Source organism: Talpa europaea (assembly GCF_964194135.1).
Source record: "Talpa europaea genome assembly, chromosome: 7".
Lineage (NCBI taxonomy): Eukaryota > Metazoa > Chordata > Mammalia > Eulipotyphla > Talpidae > Talpa > Talpa europaea.
Genome location: NC_140074.1, coordinates 95,488,138 through 95,508,649, shown reverse-complemented (window position 1 = coordinate 95,508,649; position 20,512 = coordinate 95,488,138). Strand labels below are relative to the sequence as shown.

Below are 20,512 nucleotides of genomic sequence, written 5' to 3'. Positions count from 1 at the left end.
ATACGAAATTAAAGTCCTAGTTTCTCCACCAAAATCTGGGTAACAGTAATAGATAAAAGAATTTTGATTTCCATTTGTTAATTTCAATGTCTGGCAGGTTTTATTGAGGATTATGGGTGGGGATGAATAAATGATTACAATTAGTGCTGATACATTTGATGACAGAAATGTTTTTCAAAAGGGGAGAGGGGACAGAGAAGGAACTCAAACTGAAAAGAGATAAAATCTAAACCTATGCCAAAAGGATTGATATTTAGAATTCACCTAGATTATTAGGGTCTTAAAGAACAGAAATAACTCATTTTTAAAAAAAGATTTATTTATTTATGCATACAAGAACTGGGGTGTAAGCCAGAGATGCGGGGGGTGGGGGTGGGGTGGGTGAGAGGATTCACCAGAGACAGAGTGGGGAGCAGAACACTGTCTCGACTGAAACACTGGATCTACTGAAATACACTGCTGAGGGGAACAGCTAGTGAGGCAGGAGAGGTCTACTGCATCATGTGGGTTGATTCCTGGCTGGCCAGGGATCGAACTTGTGCTACAGTGGTTGGAGATAGCTTGTTAGCGCTGTCTTTAACCTCTGTGCCACCAGGGAGGCCCCAATAACAGAAATATTTTAAATGAACACAGAAATATGGGATTCACAAATGACAACCATATATATATATATATATATATATATATATATATATTTCTGCTACTATATATACATTAATTTCTGCTACTCTTTACTCTTAGTTAAGGAGCAAATTTCTTATATATATATATGTTTTATATATATATATATAAAATCATCTGTCAGCTAAAACCACAATATTTTATTCCTACCTCTCTGAAGAGTGCACCATAAAACTGAACAATGTATGGGCAATCACTACTCCGCATTACTACATCCAAATCCATAAGAAGTTGTTTTTGTTCTTTTTCATCCACTGTTGACCGAATTCTCTGGAAAAGAATGACAAAAGATGTCACAAAAACATAAAACAATCTTAGAAACTTGAGAAAAACCTCTACTACAATAAGACTGAATATATTAAACAAACTTGACAATTGCTAACCAAACTTTAAAATTATCTTTAAACTTTACAAGAAAATTTTTACCACAGAAAATGTAATAAAACAGCACTTAGAAACTCTTTAAAGGACCCAGGGCTTTTGAACCACAGACATTCACTATGATGTTGTAAATTATGCAACAAAGTTCTTGGGCAGTGAAAATTAACCCCACATGCAAATATAAATAAGAAAATCACAAGGAGCTATACTTTAAACTGTGTTCATGTTAACCATTATAAATAGCTTCATATTTTCTCATAATCACCATTTTAGAAAGGTATGGAATCCAGCTTTGACGCAAGAACAGCCCTCTTCACTCCCTAGCACTCTTAAACATAGTATCTTTATTCTTTGGAGATGGAAAACAGTTTAGAACAAGTAAAAAAGTGAGAATTAGTGCAGCAGCAGCACATAAGGTATAACTCCCACCTCCCAAATCTTAAATTGAAATTCTTTCCCCTCACCATTACTTCTCTATGTTAAAGACAAAAAGTTCTGACTTTCTAAGTCATGAGTCAGAATGCAGGATGGTATAAAAGTGTGGAAGAAAATCCAAAAGTGAGGGCTCTGTCTATTGCTAAACCAAAGAGGTCTTCCTCTATACACCGCAGATCCAGGTACATTTCTAAACAACCTGTACATCAACTTCTCTGCGTAACTCTAAAAGACTGCCACAAAAGTAGAACCTCTACTTCCCCATAGCCCACCCAGGAACACTACAGAATATGAGATTTTTCAGAAGGACAGTTCCCACTGCACTAGAGAGAGGGGAGTATTAAGTTCAGAAGCTATAAAACATTAATAATGAAAACATGCAAACAACTTTTGTTCTCATAAAAATTCACACTGTCACATTGCACAACTATGTACAATATATAGCACATACTTACAAGGGAAGTTAGTATCACAAAATACACAAGGTGGCATTTTGTCTTCCAAAGACTTCAAGGTATCTGTCCTCAATGTTCTTGAAAGGGATGAAGGCTGTCAATTAAACTCTTGAGCCCAATACACAGAAGAAAAGCCAGAGGCACAAAGAGATACAAAAGATGTATTCCATATGACATGACAATAAGCAGTTGTATAGAGAATAGAAGCAGGTTCTCTCAGTTTCATTTTCCACACTAAACAAAGGGTTCCATATGTTCCAAAATACAAACAAATTTATTTTGCTATTTAAAATGTGTAGCCTGCTACCTACATTATTTCATACCAAATAAAATTCACTAAAGGGCATTCATCTTATAAATTCATTTATTTAAAACTTTTATATTGACTTTCACTGCACAGATAAACAAAAAATAAAATTTTAAAAATAGAAACAAAATTAGACTAATAATTTTAAAATTAAGAAAAATTTCCTTTTTCTTTCTCTTTCCGATGTTTTCATTGCTTGGGGATTGATAAATTAGCTTTCAATTAACACCAGCATAATATCTGCCTAAAAAAGATATTCAAAAAGTCAAAATGTATTTTGTATTTGTGGGAAACATGACATTGATGCTTGTAAATATTTTATTTACATCTATTCATATTTTTAAACTATAACTTTAAAATACTAATTTAAGAAAGCAATTGTTTTTAAAACTCCCATATACCTAAATTTAATGGCTGGTAAACAGCATCAAAAAAGGAAGAAAATTCAAATGACCCTCTGGTAAGGGAAGATTTCCATCTGCTGGTTAAAAAAAAAACCTCTTACTATTAATAGGTTAAAAACAATTGTTATCTTTTTAATTGTATGTGTATAATGACAAGTATAAATGCACTAAACCACACACTTATAAAACACTATTTTTAAAAAATGCCATCTTTACTAATATATTTTATGTTTCCCAAACTAGTTAAACAGTTTTCTAAATTTGTATTTCTATAATTCTTATAATCTAACTATTGGAAAACACATTACAGTCAAAACCTCCATAACTGACTCTACATATTACATGAACTGCAGGTCTAGCATCTGATTGGTATCTAATATTCAAAGTCTGACAGGCCTGTTATTAGCCAGAATATAGAAAGGGCATAGTTCTAATCTTTGAGATCATCAGCATGGCAGGAAAACCTACTTCTCTATATAATACTCTGCAATGCCACTGGTCTAACATGAAGTTGATTCTACTCCTGGATGTCTGTCAACAAATTAATAGCTCCTCATGGTCTTTGAACATCTTGTCTAAGTCTCAAGACAAACTATATTTAAAAAAAAATCAATCTGCATTACTTTTACAATAATGAAGTATTTTTCAAATTATTGCAAATTTCGATTATTTTACTTGAATGTAGCAAAAACACTTAAATAAGAATTACTATTCTACATACATAAACAGTTTTCTACACTGAAGCACTTTTTTATTTTGAAACTAAAAATTTTTTTTAATTGTCTTAACCAGTATTCAAGGTTGTTTTTAGTACTTCTTATAAAGCTATATTAGCAGATAAATGTCAATAAGAATAGCAGGTAACTACAGGTCAATAATGCCCAAATGACTCCAATTAAAAGTCATATAGAGACACAAGGAAAAAGGATAAATTCCCAGTACATTGGCCTTCTGCTTACTGGTGTTATACATGACTCTCATCTAGTCTTTTAAAAAAAATTTCCAAAGGGCTTCATGTTTTGAAAACATTCAGGACAACTCATTCATTGGCTAAATCAGTCACAAATTCAGTTATAGAAATTCTGCATGAATTAAGCTGCAGTGATAGAAACTTAATAAGTCCCGTAGGACAAAATAAAAAATTTAAGTTAGAAATTGTCCTTTTGTCATCTCCTAACTCATGTGAAAAACACAGGAACATCCATTTTGAGAACAATCCTAATAATACAGAAATACCAAGAAGTTGCTGAAAGGTTGCTTTCCTTCTTTCAGTGCAATGTGCAACTAGAAATCATTGCTAAATTTAAATATTGAGGGCCTCCCTGGTGGTGCAGGGGTTAAAGTCTCAGTGCTATCAAGCTACCACCAGCCACTGCAGCATGAGCTCAATCCCCAGGGAGCTAACCCATATGGCACAGGAGACCTCTCCTGTCTAGGCCACTGCTCCCCTAGGCAGTGTACTTCAGTGGATCTGACTTTTCTGCTCCCCACTCTGTCTCTGGTGAATCCTTTTCACTCCCTGCACCTCTGGCCTATACCACCGTTCTTATATGCATAAATAAAATAAAAATAAATCTTAAAAAAATTAAATATTGACAGCTCATACTTGTTTTCATTTAGAATGCCTCAATTTTTAACAACTTGAATTTAAAGTATAAATAAAGTATAATATAGTTTAGTATCTCTTACTGATGTTAAACTGGGATGTTCACAGGGACACTATTCTCTGGCCTTATCTCCAAACTCTGCCAATCCAACCTCCCACCTGCACTTGGTCAGTACTTATAGGAAAAATAGGCTAAGGATAAATATAACATCATTAATATGAATGAAGTATTAAGTATGAAGAACTTTCAAGTAGATCAAGACACATTTTTATAATGGTAAAAGTCTGGGGGAAATAATAAAACTAAATTCACTGACGAACTGGGGTTGGGAAGCATTTCTCTTGAGAAGATGGAGAGAAAAAGGCAGTATACACTCAAGGAAACAGACTTGGCCCCTTCTTACTGGGATAATAATACTATATCAGTGTCTTTTTTGGGGGGAAGGGACTTCCCTTCTTTTCCTCAATTTATTTTCAAGGATGAGAGGAGACAAGGAGAAGGGGTAAAGGTAAAGAATACAGCAATAAACCAATCTCTATTTCAGGGTAAGGTTAAATGGCTCAACTGTGACAAAGAGAAAAGAAAAGTTGATAACACAATGTTTAAAGGATATTTGTAGAGGAAGCAAAGTAAGAAAGGTCCACTGTGTAAGTATCAGAAAGAGTCATCAAGGAGCATTTTGTTAAGTTGCTTAACAAATATCCAGTTGATTCTGATAGTAAGCCTTCCACTAGTTAACCCTCACATCTCCATGTCAGAGGAGTTCAAGAAAGATAAGGTGCGGGCCTCCCCTGGTGGCGAAGTGGTTGAGTGCTGGGCTGTGAAGCTGTCTGCAGCCTCTGCAGCGGCGGTTTGATCCCCAGCCGCTGCTGAAGGTCCCACATGGCACACAGACATCTACTGCCATACCGGCTGCTCCCCTCAGCAGTGTATTTCGTCAATCTGCCTATTCTGTTCCCTGCTCTGGCTCTGGTGAATTCTCTCACCCTTCAACCTTCTGACTGTACCCAAGGCATGTATAAATAAATAAATAAATCTTTTTTCTTTCTTTCTTTTTTTTTAAAGATTTATTTATTTTTTTTTTATACAAGCCCTGGGTACAGTCAGAAGCACGGGAGGGTGAGAGAATTCACCAGAGCCAGAGCGGGGAACAGAACAGGCAGACCGACGAAATACACTGCTGAGGGGAGCAGCGGGCATGGCAGGAGAGGTCTGTAGTGCCATGAGGGACCCTTGCCGGCGGTTGGGGATTGAACTGGTGCTGCAGAGGCTGTGGGCAGCCTTGCAGCCCAGTACTCAACTGCTGTGCCACCAGGGGAGGCCCAATAAATAAATCTTAAAAAAAAAAAAAAAAAGAAAGATAAAATGTACCTTAAAATGACCCTATTCTGCATCTCCTGTGTTCTGATGTATGAACTCCTGACTTTGACCAAATACCCAGAGGTTCTCTTCCTGCCAAATCAAGCTTTAAGACAATGTCAGGCAAATGACAATCTTGTCTCTTGGACAATGCGAGTGTGAGGAGAGGCCCTTTGGGTTATCTGATCCCACTGCTGCTTGAAGAAGCAGAATACACTCTGAAGACCCAGAATAAAGAAAGACTGCTGGTAAGTCCTATGTGCTCTTGATGAAAAACAGTGTTCTACAATGTGTGTAAAAGAAATTATCCCCTAGAATATGAGCGCATGACAGGCAAAAGTGATGAGTCATCTGTACATTATCTGAGGAATCAAGAACTGAAGAGTTTAGGAACTGATTAGAAAGACAAGCCTGAAAACAGCAATATAGTCAAATAAACTTAATAAAATGTCTATCAACTCTAACTTATACTCTCTTTTGCAGCTGTTGTTTTGAACTGGAGAAATATATTGGGGAATGAGACATAGGAAACAAAAGAAAAAGGAAAACTAACACAGAAGGGCATGTCCGGGAGTCCTCAGAGACAAGGTGTCTAAATTCTCACAGGACTAGTTCTCATCAAATTTTTGTATGGTTCAGCTGAGGGCCCAGAGGGCAATATGAAGGCAATAAGAGGTGGGTAGGTGACTCACATCACTGCTGCACAGGTTCATCTTCAGCTGCTTAGATTAAGTTAGGAATAAGTAAGAATACTCAAAAGTGAAGGAGTGAGTTCCCTGATCATAAATTAAGGTATGGACACAACGAAACTCAGCAAGATGATGGATTCATGATGTAAATACTACAAAATATTAAGAAAAATAAAAATAAAAAGATGATTCAATAACTATAGAGGAAATCAGTGTGTGCCATTGGAGATTACTGATTAAAATAATGTGACAGCAGAGAAAATGATACAGGTTATTAGTGCTTTGGCATTATCAAGGCAAAGTGTCAATTTCAATTTACCACCAACCAAAATCAGAACACCAACAGACGGTATTGAAACTTCCACAAAGCTGTATAGGATCTGTAATCATTTGCGGTTAGCTAAAACTAGTATCTCTATGCAGTGACTCATTCCTCTCCATAAGCACCTGTCATTTTCTAAGGTTACCAAAAGTATTTTTCAAGTAATTGCCAAATGTTTTGCCAATGTGGTATGAGAGCTAGAACAACCGCTGAAGGACATGAATGAAACGAACTAGAGCAACTACAAACAGGACAAAACCCTACTCCCTGTGTCTACTACTGGGACATTGTTGAAAATCCTAGAATTGGTACATGAGCAAATATATCACCTAGGTGGAACACCTTCCCACAGAAAATAAGTTAATCAATTAAGCGACGGTTTGGCAGTTTAAAATCAAAAGATGAGAAGAACAAGATTATCTCAATTGACACAGTTCTAGTATTTTTTTTTTAAAGATTTATTTATTTATACAAGAACTGGGATATAGTCAGAGGTGCGGGAGGGTGAGAGAATTCACCAGAGACAGAGCGAGGAGCAAAACAGGCAGACGATCGAAGACACTGCTGAGGGGAGCAGCGGGCGAGGCAGGAGAGGTCTGGGAGGTTTCTCCCTGGCTGGCCGGGAATTGAACCCATGCTGCAAAGGCTGCGGGCAGCTTCACTGTGTGGCACTCACCCGCTGCACCACCGGGGAGGCCCTCTAGTAATATTTTAAACATGTGCCTACTTCCTGTGATCTATGAGTCCTTTGCTCATTAAGCATTCCTTGCTAAGGTTAGTGTCTGAATAAAATATGAAGGGGAGGCCATTGCCAGTCAGCACTGACTGCAAATTGACCTAAGTCAATGTTGTGACAGATAGGAGAGCAAAAAAATCACACCAGGATCCCCAAGACCCCATTGCATTCTTATAAATATGCTGACACAAACATGTTGTTTTCTCAGAAGAAATGTTCAGAATTCAAAAAAAAAAAAAAAAAAAAACCCTAAAGCTGGAAAATCTTAGAAACCACTGCAAAACATGAATGTCCATTGCCTTACTGCAGGAAATCTTAGGCACTCTTACTTTCCTAATTTGCGAAACAAAGGTTCTATATCCCACAGAGGCAGCAAGACTCTTATTCTTGTGCTCAGGTTCATCATTAGCTGCTAAAGAGCCTTCTAAGTAGAGCGCACACGCACACACGCACACACGCACGCACGCGCACAAACACCCATACTTCCCTGGTGGCACAAGGGTTAAAGTCTCAGTGCTATCAAGCTTGGCCAGCCACTGTGGCATGAATTCAATCCCAGGTCAGGGATCTAACCCACATGGCCCAGCAGACCTATCCTGTCTCGCCAACTGCTCCCCTCAGCAGTGTATTTCAGTAGAATCACCTGTTCTGCTCCCTGCTCTGTCTCTTGTGAATCCTCTTCTTGCCTCCCCCACCCTATACCTCTGGCCTACATCCCAGTTCTTATATGCATAAATTGAAAAAAAAATCTTTAAAATAAAAAACATAAAACTAATCCATATCTCATAATGCCATAACCAGTAAGGTCAAAGCAGATGGTAACTTTAGCCAAAATAACAGTTGAAAAAAGCAAAATGTTTGAAATGATTAGCACAGATGCAAAAGTGGTTTTCATGCCAAAGGGTAACAAATAATTTCTATTAAATCAATTGTTTTAAATTATGAAAACACATGGTTTCACTAAGGCCAGAAGAAAGAGCCCTAATTCTTAATTGTAAAAATCATTCAAGTCTTTACAATCAATTTAATGAATTCCCAAATGCATCTTGGTCAAATTAAATAGTAGTACTTCCCATTCTTCTCACTGAGGATGCTGAGACCCAATTAATTCCGTTTACATACCTTCTGCTATGCATCATTAGAAAACTTGGGAGATCAGTTCCAAAAATATATGTTATATTACATCATGGGAACAACTGCCCTGAGGACAAAGTTAATGGGGCAAGTTTAACAGATCTTGATAAGGGTGGCATCATTCTCTTCCTCTTTCTCAATTACATCATCCACATGTAAAGAGCACAGTGTTAATCTTAGCTCTGAAATTTTTAAGGGGCTAAAGATCATAAATGACAGATCACTTTAGTACCCGTGACAATAAAGAGAGATAAGAGCAGAAGTTTTATTTATAACCTATTTCAAGCATGGCCATAAGACAAAAAAGAATGATACTTGTAGGAGGTATATTAAATATTGATACATGATTTACAGTGCAGTATAAGATAGGTTTTGCTCCAAATGACTATCTAAACTGGAATATAGTCCTACATCATAATTCAGTCAAGTAAACAAGTGATGGTAGAAAGTTTCAGAAACAAGGTCTCCAAAATGCTCAGAAATCCTTAATGGTTGATTAATGTTCACCTAGAATAATTACTTCCAATCTATCCTTCGTGGTCCTCAAAGGTTTCCTCAGAATTGATGCTCTGTGATCTTTCAATGTAGGTAGACAGCGTTCCCACCTCCTACCCTTATATCCACAAGGATAGTACTATTTTTATCTGTTTTATTATTGGGGTATACATACAATTTTGTTAACAGAAAGAACCCACAGTCTGAAAACCACTTAGAGCAAGAACAAAAGAAACACAGTGCATTAGGAGTTCCAACCTCAGCTCACCAACGGGTCTGAACTCAAAACCAGGGCTGAGTGGGGGGCAGCCTTGCCACATCCTTGAGGTCTACCTATTCTTGGAAGTACTCTTTATTCTCCTCATTTGCAACACCACACATTTAAGCAACATTAGGAAGCATAACATAATAAGTCTGAATCAATCATAGATTTCTTAATTAAGTCACATAAACTATCCAATCAAATGACAACATAAGATGCTCGAATTAATTCTCAATTCAAAATAAGGTATCCTTTACTTCTGCACTCCAGAAGTAATCTAGATAATCAAACACTAACACTGTGGCCATTCAAAACTCAACAAAATTGCCTAACAAAACATTCTATTCCATCTAAAAGGGGCTTTTCCAACTTAGAGTCACTCCTATCAAATTCCAATTTAGTGCTTTCAGACATACATGCAAGATCACTGTTTAAAGACTAAACTGAACCTCCTCTGATAATACTCACAGTCCCCACGAAAATTATTCAGTAATGGAACTGCTGACAGAAATATCAACAGTTCCTGAAGTGATGGGGAACAAGCAAAGCCATTCTTTTCCAACCTTTGCTTTTTCATACTTGCAGTAGGTAACTAGTATCTAGGAAATGAAGGTCCCTTATTGCTCAGGAAAGGGTTGAGCTGTAAAACGCCAATATTGTCAGATGGAGAGCTGGATCCCTCCAATAAGGCATCAGGGACTAACCTCGGACAAGGACACTAAAGACACAATCTAAATACTAAGGAAAGGAGGGAATTCAGGAATCATGATCTGGTTACCAACCCAGGATCAGAAACATATGAACCAACACAACAGGAGAGTTGGAAGAGTTAAGAAAAAAATACTGGGGCCTCCCAGGTGGCGCAGCTGGTTGACTGCAGTGCTGTGAAGCTGCCCATAGCATCTGCAGCGCTGGTTCCTGGTTTGATTCCTGGCAGGTCAGAGAGAAACACACATGATGTGGCAGACCTCTCCTGCTTCGCCCGCTGCTCCCCTCAGCAGTGTTTTCCATCTGTCTGCCTGTTCTGCTCCCCGCTCTGTCTCTGGTGAATTCTCTCACCCTCCCATGCCTCTGGCCTGTACCCCAGTTCTTGTATAAATAAATATATCTTTAAAAAAAAAAAAAAGAGGGACCTTCCCGGTGGCGCAGCGGTTGAGCGCTGGGTTGCGAAGCTGCCCGCAGCCTCTGCAGCGCTGGTTCAATCCCCGGCTGCTCCCCGGCCACTGGAGGAGGGTCCCACATGGCTGTAGACCTCTCCTGCCGCCCGCTGCTCCCCTCAGCAGTGTACTTCGGTCCTTCTGCCTGCTCTGCTCCCTGCTCTGGCTCTGGTGAATTCTCTCACCCTCCCGCGCTTCTGACTGTACCCAGTGCTTGCATAAATAAATAAATAAAATAAATAAATCTTTAAAAAAAAAAAAGAAAAAAATAGCAAAGGTTGAAGGAACAAAACAAGTTAAGTATATCAAAAGAGGTAATTACTGGGCCTCCCCGGTGGCGCAGTGAGTTGAGCATCACGCTGTGAAGCGCCTGCAACCTCTGCAGCACAGGTTCGATTCCCAGCCGGGCAGGGAGATTCCCACATGGTGCCGCAGACCTCTCCTGTCTTGCCCGCTGCTCCTCTAAGCAGTGTATTTTGTTCCTTCTGCCTGCTCTGCTCCCTGATCTGTTTCTGGTGAATTCTCTCACTCTCCCGCATCTCTGGCCTGTACCCCAGTGTTTGTATAAATAAATAAATATTAAAAAAAAAAAAGAGGGAACCACTGAAACCCTAAAATGCTAGGTCATATCACTACCTCAGTCTTGCCCAGATAACTTCTCAAGCACAAAGACTGAAAAGCAATGATCAACAGGATAATCTTATTAACACTTTCCTATCCCCACCTACCGCCCAATATCAGTTCCATTCTCCAAAGACCAGGCAGTTTTACACCAGCATTAACCCTCCAAATAACGCCACTACCTTCCATTTTTAGCAACAGCATTGTCACTCTCTTTTAGTCCCTCTCACTTTCATTCTTCTGGCTTTTTGTTCATAGGCTACAAACAATTTCAAGCACTCAATCTGGACACAAGGGTTAGAAAACAATAGGGAAACTGGTAGTCACATAAGGCTTTGACGTGAGGACAGCTCCCCAAGCTGCTGCCAGACGCATGCAGGACTTATACTGCAAGCTGGACCAGGTAGAGGACACATTATCAGTCTTGAAGGTCCACAATCATTCCTCTCTCTGTTAGCATCTGTGTTCGTCATGCCACTCACTTCCAGTCCATGGACCTGACCTGTGGCACTTCACCTACTCTAATGCTTTTTTTTCTGTGTCCCTGGATTTGCTTTGACATCCTGATTTTGATCACCTGTGGGTGTTTCTCCCAGGCATGGATTTCTTCTAACCCTAGCTCAGAAACCTAATGCTGATTATTTAAGTATTTGGTCTGCACCCTGGAGTTTTCCCCATTACAATTAACCCTGCCAGACAGCTAAGGAGACACCTATTTTACTGTTAGAGGAGAGTGAGTGTGCATGTCTAATATTTTCTGGTTACCCCGCCACGTGCAAAATGGAGTATTAAATAACTGTTATTTACAAAAGATGATAATCAAAGCCTGAAGTACCCACCTGAGCTGAAGGTTCTCCTTCCTGAGTTTTAGAAGATCCTGGGGTAACAATGCTTTTGCCCTTAGCAGCCCTAAAACCCAGTCATTCAGACAGAGTAACACAAACTAGTAGTATTACTTCTGCTCACAGAGCTAAACAAAGTGCACCAATTAAAAAGGTGGGGTTAAAATTTCTACAACTTAGGTCTTAACACAGAACTTCACTAGCAGCTTGGGGAACTGTTCTTAGACCAAAGGTGAGGAAACTGTTGTAAGTATAACTCTCACATAAGCTGCATGTTACATCACTGAATCAGATTCAATATGTATTAACTAATTGAAGTCTTATAATTATTTTTGGTAACTACAAAGCTGTATTTTCAAACATTTTTAATATGCGGCAAATAAATTTGGGGAAGGGCTTCTCACTGCTAAAAATTAATAGTAATAATAAATCAGATTAATACCACAGTTCATTTTTGTACAAACACTCCAAGTAGCTCTTAAGGGTAATTTCCAGGATTAAGCTTAACATCTAGTAAAGTGCTTATTAAAACACTATGACAGAGCTATTTCAAGGGTATTTCTTATTTTACCAACAGCAATGGGAAACTTGCACAAGGATGAACCGTTATCTCACAGCTCCTTTACATCTTTACAGTTCTATTTCAGAGCTAAACAAGTGAGTTCTCAGTAGTCAACTGATCTACAGGTAAAATGTCAAATCTAACTCTTCATGCATACATTGCCTCTGTGTATTTATACATGTCAATTTGGTCTGTGTGCTTAAGTGATGAGGGAACAAAGTCAGATGTGATGAGTTGTTTTTCAGAGAGACCAACAAAAAATACATTTTCTGTACACAGTCAATATCAGTCAGCAAATCTGTATCAAATTTTAATGTATATTAATACAAAAACACTTCCAGTACTGCATGAAATCATGGAATTCAAGGGCACACTCCATCCATAAACTGACTGATATGCTATATTAGCGCTCTCCCCAGGCTAAACTGTCATACCTACTCAAGAATTCTGGGTGATAAAGGTAGACAATCATATCTGGTAGGTATAGGTGTAATAGCTTATCAGTCTGTAAGTCCTATGACCACCTTAGAAGTGCTTCTTAAGAATTGGAATTTTAAAGAGCATTCCAATACAGGCTCTCAAAATAGCCATTTAGAGGATCAGATTACAAATGGAAAAGCAATTCCCTGTTTTCATTCAAAATTTGAGTAAGCATTATAGAGTTCCAAATGTTAATCAATTATTCACTAAGAAAAAAGCTTTTTAAATTCAAACTGAAGTATATCCTTTATTTAACTTTAAAACCTATTAACCATGACTAAAGCCCATCCAGATTATGACGATGGTTAATATAGTAAAGTACACATAGCACAGACTGAAAAAGCAAGAAATAATTATTTAAAAGTACTTTCTGTAGCATCTGGGAGGAAAGTTTAGAACTTTAGCTATAGGATAACTTTCCCTCAAGACCCAGCCAAGTTAAACTGGATGTCATGCACAGATGCATAAGGATAATGCAGTACTCATCCAGAAGAGCCTAAGATAATTATTTTCTTTATACTTAGAAAGGGACACAATAAAAATAGAAATCACTTCACATTCTAAGACAAACAACATTTTATTTCAACATATAATCCAGAGTAGAACTCTTAGCCTGTGCACATTTAGAGGTCTCTGTGTTACATACACAATTTTGTATATGTATGCATCTTCCTAAGAAAGGAGTCTATAATTCTCATCACATGGTGAAAGAAACAGGACCAAAATCAAAGCTAAGATTCCAGTGGTAAAAATCATAAAATTTATTCCCACCATTAATTTCTCATTAGCTTTATATGAGCCACCAAAGAAAAATGGTTAGCAAAGAACAAAACTAAAAAAGAGTAAGATTGTGCATACACACAATAAATTTCAACACAGGTAGCATTTTATACTAATTTGATATAAATCCACTCCAAAAAAAATCAAGTAAGAAACTGAGACCATACCTCCTTTTATCAAACCACTTTGACAAACTCTCAAAGTAGGGGATTAAAGTTTATCTTGTCTGCAAACCCATTCTTCTCAATTCTTATTTGTTACCATGTGACTTTTATGTTCAGTGAGAATATGATCAGAACTAGCTTTTTCTCCTTTTTCAACTTTTAAATAGCCCCTCAATCCTGAAACTTTCCTGAAATCTCACACATATTTAACAAATACCATTTGACATTAGAACAAAACAAATGAATAAATTACAATTACATGGGCCCACTGGGAATCAGTTGGAATCGGTCCATTACAGGAACCAACATAAGCCTGCCAAGTACAGTCTATGGGCCACTCTCCATTCCTGGCCACTCTTAACTATTTTTTTTCTTAATGAACTTATTAAATGGCATGACACAATAAGGACAGAATGCGACAGCATTATTACAAGGTAGGCATTTTAATACAACTTTCAAACCAGGGAACAGGGCAGTACTGAGTGGAGATGAAATAAACAAACAGAAGCCGAGCCGGTCAGGACCGAGTAAGGTTGAGGTTAGTGGCAACAGCATGTGTGTGGTTTCCAGGAAACCTTCAGTAAGACTGCTGTTAGCCCTAGCCCCGCACCTTGCCCAACCCAGTGTGCTGCATCTTCTTCCAGCTCCCGCCTGGCTCAGCGCAGCACTGCCCTGCTCCCAGGGGTGCAGCCGCCCAGCCTGAACTCACCTTGGCAGTGGAAGGGCCTGAAGTTTAAAATATGTTAATGCATCATGCCAAAAGTGCAATAACATGCACACTCACACTTATGTTTCCAGAGAGACAGAAAACCTCTACACAAAACACCCTCGAAGAATTCAAAAGAACAGTTTTTACATACCCATATTTACCATAAAAGAAAGAACAGAACAACAGTGGTAATACTCCATACCATGACATTGCACCTAATGGATTCAAGTACCAAAAATAATTATGGGCATCACCTACTTTAACTGCCATTATTTGTGCACTTGGTTTGTGGACCATTTTGTTGACAGAACCATAAGCTCCTCGTCCAATTTCTCCAAGGTCTTTCAAGTCCTCTGCAGTGAAATCCCAGTGCTGTTCAGGGGAGATCTTCAGTTTTCCTGATGATTCAATGCTGTGTGTTCTCAGTCTCTCTCTGTTAAAATATTGGGAACCAATTTTTCCATATTTATATAGGTTTTAACTTTGTTCTTTTAACTAGCACTGATAAATACATGGGAAAATCTGTTTTCTCGTGTTACTAAAATTGTCTACCTTCCAGGTCTTAGGAGATTTTTGTTTATGTCATCTTGGTTTTTTTACACACTGAATTAATTAAGAAAGGTCTAAATTTAGGTAGTCAATAAATATAGCTTCAGTAGGATTCAGAAAACCAAATTTCCATTTATTGAGCTAACAAATTCTACAGACCAGTTTCCACTTTCCAACATAAGGTCTTTCCCAAACTTTGTAAAACTGCCTATCAAATGCAGAATCCCAGGAACTATACATCTCAATATCAAAAAGTTCTTATCCTACCTTACCCAACATTAATTATTCTAGGTCCTCAACCCTTAGTACAGTTCCTAAGTATAAGAATCACCTGGGGAAATTTAAAATCTCAATGCACGTTAGAATCACCTGGGGAGATTTAAAATCTCAATGTACAGGTATCATCCCATAGCAACTAAGTCAGAATATCTAGAGACAGGAGTCAGAAAACAGTAGTTTTAAAGTTCATGGATGATTCTAGCAAAGTCTGGAATTAGTGCCTTATGCCTATTCGTGTTAGTGCCATACTGAGACAGAGGAATAATTAAAATAGCCAGCTGGTTCTTGAGAAGAAAACTCTCATACTACTATTCAAAACTGAACCTTTTACCACTTGTTCAATAAATAGGTAGAGCAACACCAGTTTTCATTCATACAAGTGCTTCTCCGTTTACAAAATACTGTCACTGACATTATTTATACTCTAACATCCAGAGTCATAAGAAGCCCAGAGTCAGGTCTAGAGATGAAGACTGAACTCACTTTTTAAGATGGAAATCAGTTCTAGGCAAGTAGATCAAGCCCTGTGACTAATTTTCTCAGCGATCTTTTTTGTGAAGTAGACAGATTAAGCCAGGAAATATTCTAACATAATGAAATTTCATGTATAGTGATTATTGTTCTATGATCACTGGCAAGTAACATGATTTCTATGACTCATTTTAATCACTGATGAAATTTACACCACCAGCCCATTAGGTTAGCCGAAAAGTTAATTGAAATTACTTGTAAATTAGAAGGAATATTTAAAAAGTATTCACATTTTTAAGGGCAGTGCAAATAAGCTCTAAGATGGAACCTGTATCTCCACTTTCCTGGTGCTGGTATTCCCATCTTTGTGTAAGAACCTTTCCTTGAATATGGATGGGACCTGCAACTTCTTTCTAACCAATAGAATACAGCAAGAGATATCACTGTATTGTGATTACATTATGTAATACTTATTGCTACCATTCTTGAAAAAAGAAATTAACATTTTATTATTATATAAGAATCACAGAATGGCAATAGTTATAACGTTGTTACTTTAAAGATGGAACTTTGGAACCATGGACTAAATCTCTGTTAACAGTTCAGCAACTGCAGACTATTACGTGCTTTATGGATAAAGTTCTAGTTTTCCTTCTGAAAGTGAACAGACTGACAACTAAGGGGTGTGGGTTATCTTCTTGGACTACAGAAAATGTTAAAAAATTACAAAAGGTGACAGATGCTCTGAATATATTAAAGGAATTAAGTTGTATGATTTAAATGAGTGAGTGATATGGCATGTGAGTTATATTTCAATAAGCTGTTAAAAGGAAAAGATAAACACAAGAATATGATAACTAGGTGGTAAGGTAGAAGTAGGGAACGTAAGGGGTTGAACAGAACATAGTTGAATAGCAGCTGGGGACTGGTTGACCCACTGGTGGTGGACAGGATATGAAAAAACACATTTGTAAAGGTTTAAACCTAAAACCTCCAAAACAGATACTACAAAATAAACCTACTTTACCTCAATAAACATAATGTGAAAAAAAATACGTAACTTCCCAGAGTTCCATTTTCTCATTTAAACAGGAAAAAAAGTGACGAAAACCACAGAAAAATATAAATACTGGACAGGGAAACTTTCAGGTGAAATGGAATCGATTTCATAGCTATTTTTTCTAGCAGTTCCACCACATGATGATTTCCAAAGAACAGTACACACACAGAGCACTGAGTGACTGGATCTAGAAGCCTGACCTGAACCTTTACCATGAAACTAGCAGTCAAGCACTGAGACAAAATCTTAATTGTAGTTTTTATCTTGGGGTAAATTTGTCAAATAAGATTATTTCTCAATTAAGATCTGATACGAGGCAGTATAGGAAATTTAATCATTTTGTTATTAATTTCTTATCCCCAACTTGACTCTGTGAACCCATAAGTTATTCCAGGGCTTCTGCCCTATCAGCAATTAAGTTTAGCATGCAAAACTTAATTAGTAGAGCCCTTAATATATTTTATCCCTATGATTCTCATAGAAAGAGGTACATACCATACCCCAAGAACTTGGAAATGGGAGTGGAGGAGGGGACAGGCAGCAGATCAGTCATCAGTGACTGGGCAGTACTACAGGCATTCAGTGGCTGGGTGCCAATGGTGTTAAATGTCTTCAATAAACAGGCAAAAGCACTTCCTTGAATAAAATTCTTACACTGGTTTCTATGATTTCTTAGAGCACATCTAAATCCTATATCCAATAATTCTTGATTTCTAGAAAGTAGCCATTCCATATACTCGGGAAAACACACACACACACACACCCCACACACACACCTGACATAGATACTATACGTATCCCCAAAAAGTGAAATATATTCCAAAATGTAACTTCTGTAAAACATGCAAGATTATAGGTAGAATACTTAACATAGTTTGTACGTTCAATATATGTCTTATTAAAATACAATTCAATGTGTATAATTTTTTTTTAAACCAGGGAATTATGTTGTTACATGAAAACCTAATTTTTGAGCTATAATTTTATAGTTTCTGAAAACTATGTTTTGATTGAAGTTCTTTCTGAGTATTTTCTTTTATCTTCTAAATAAAAATTACAAATTTACTCATTTACTACTTAATACCAGATAATCATTTTAATTGCCATTCTTTCCTTGACCCAGACTATTCTATAAATTTCTGAAATCCTACAGATTCAAACAAACAAACAAACAATTAAAAAACTGTGAGAACATATTCCAGAACATTAATCAGACTGGGCAGTGAGAAAAGCTTTATTTCCAGTCAATGTGTCTAACAAATCTGCCTAGGGCTTTGTGTATAGGTAGGTAGGCTCGTTTTTAAAGAAAGAGAATGGCTAAGTCAAGGTTACCTAGGAAAGCTTTAGCCTACCTCCTACCCCTACCTTCAATTAAATACCATATTTTGCTATACAAATTCAGCAGCAGGATAAGTACCTGACCCTCTTTGTCCAACCAGATTATTCAATCCCAAACCCTTCTTAAAGCTACACAAGTGGAGGAAAAATTAAAAAGAAAAAAAAAATCTTAAAACTGAGAGCCACTTAGAACAATATATAAACTTTACATATTTTTGTTTTGTATATACAGGTTATAAAATAACACTGTCACACCTTGTTTTATAAATTTCAATTACATATTTCTGACTTATCAGTCATCATATGTCCCACAATCAGTCATTTCTGACTTATCAGTCTTCATATGTCCCACTATTGCAATGCCATATAGTGAATAGGCACTGATTTAGCAACTTGTAGTGAGATGCCTTCTGCTCCCAGTCTACACCCTTTCCCCATGTGCCAAACTCAAATGATGAGGGTTAAAACACTTTTTAAAGTTGCCTTCTGACTTACTACTCTCAGAATTGAACATTCTTATGCTATTTGGTACACAAGTGCTTCTTCCTTGTTAACTGCCTGATAACACCCCTGAGCCCTGCTAGCCTAGGTGTTTATTTTGTTGTTGCTGCTTTTGCTAAAAAGTTGTTTATCTATTAACATCATCAATCTGGTCCTGCATTGCAAATATCTTCCTTTGTTTACTTTCTCATTTCATTTGTGAATTGATGTGTTTAAAAAAAAAATCAGTACTATATATATTCTTTTTTATTAAATGCCATGATTTCTTTCACTGGTTGAAGAATGCCAATCATGAGAAAGATGCGTTTTCTCAAAGTCATGAAGATATTGTTCCCTATTTCTGTAATTTCTGCTCTCCCCTGACAACGAATGTCAGCGTGGCACCTGCGCTGGAAATAGAGATTGACTCTCACACATGAAACTGAAAAATATCAGACAAAATAAGTGAGAGTCTTCAAGACAATGGACATTAGAAAACAATGGGCACTGAACACTGAGATACAGGACATAGAGAGATGAGCTCTGCAACTGGCTCCAGTTTATTGCCTGGAGAGCTCACAGGTGCTGATGCAGAGTTGGGGGATCCAGGCAGATCCTGGTGGCACTCTCATGTTGAGATGTAAGCGGAGTCTGGGGAGAGCAAAGGAGCAAGTGTTCACAAGGCAAAGAACCAGATAAGAGAATCTCACAGATCTGCAGAGAGCCAACCTTGATCAGCACATGTTCATAAAGAAGCATGCACTGATCTGGGGGAAGAACTGCTCAATAGGATTAGAGGGAACAATACCCAGGTTCATACCACACAATTCCTGTTGCTACCCATGAGTGAAAACTCTCCATAACTCCTAGAGAATGCAGTAGATTACTTAAAAGGATATAGTCTCACCTATTAAAACCAAAAAGCAAAATCCAAAAAGATCAAAGTTGGGCCTCCCCGGTGGCGCAGTGGTTGAGCGCTGGGTTGCGAAGCTGCCCGCAGCCTCTGCAGTGCCGGTTCGATCCCCGGCTGCTCCCCGGCCACCGGAGGAGGGTCCCACATGGCGCGCAGACCTCTCCTGCCGCCCGCTGCTCCCCTAAGCAGTGTACTTCGGTCCTTCTGCCTGCTCTGTTCCCCGCTCTGGCTCTGGTGAATTCTCTCACCCTCCTGCGCTTCTGACTGTGCCCATTGCTTGTATAAATAAATAAAAAAATAAATAAATAAATAAATAAATAAATAAATCTTAAAAAAAAAAAGATCAAAGTTGATAAGAGTATAATACACCCAAATTCAAGCATACAGTCTGAAATCACTGAGTATGCAAAGGAATAAAAAAAAACCCACATAATGAAGAGAGAAATCAATTGAAATCAACCCACAAATGACAGAGATAGTAGAATTACTAAATGAAGAGAATAAAACGTGTTTATTATAACAGACTATATATTCAAGTAACTAAAGAAGGACAAAATATGTTACATAGACATGCAATATCTCAAAAAGAACCAAATCAAATATCTAGATATACAAACTACAATGAAGCAGAAGAGTATCTGGGGAATGATGGCTATTGTTCATTTTTTTGCCTGCAGTTTAATGGGTCCGTACATGTCAAAACATCAAACTGTATACTAAATATCTCAGGTTTATTTTATGTCAATTATAGCTCAATAAAAGTGAGAGAAAAAAGAGTTGGGGGAGAGAAAGATTGCTCTTGGGCCTCACTCTACTTACATAAAAGGGGCTTTTGTCCAT

General features: G+C 37.7%; 1 protein-coding gene across 3 annotated transcripts in view; it reads right to left on the bottom strand.

Annotated features, from left to right (window-relative positions):
- Positions 1 to 20,512, bottom strand: part of MAP2K4 (mitogen-activated protein kinase kinase 4) — a gene marked incomplete at its 5' end in the record, with an annotated part of 100,203 nt that overhangs the window by 39,040 nt on the left and 40,651 nt on the right. For all 3 annotated transcript variants that reach the window (XM_084236164.1, XM_084236165.1, XM_084236166.1), the window contains 2 exons: positions 832 to 951; positions 14,841 to 15,015. In XM_084236164.1, coding sequence (XP_084092290.1) covers positions 832 to 951; positions 14,841 to 15,015 — 295 coding nt within the window. The remainder of the gene's footprint in view (positions 1 to 831; positions 952 to 14,840; positions 15,016 to 20,512) is intronic.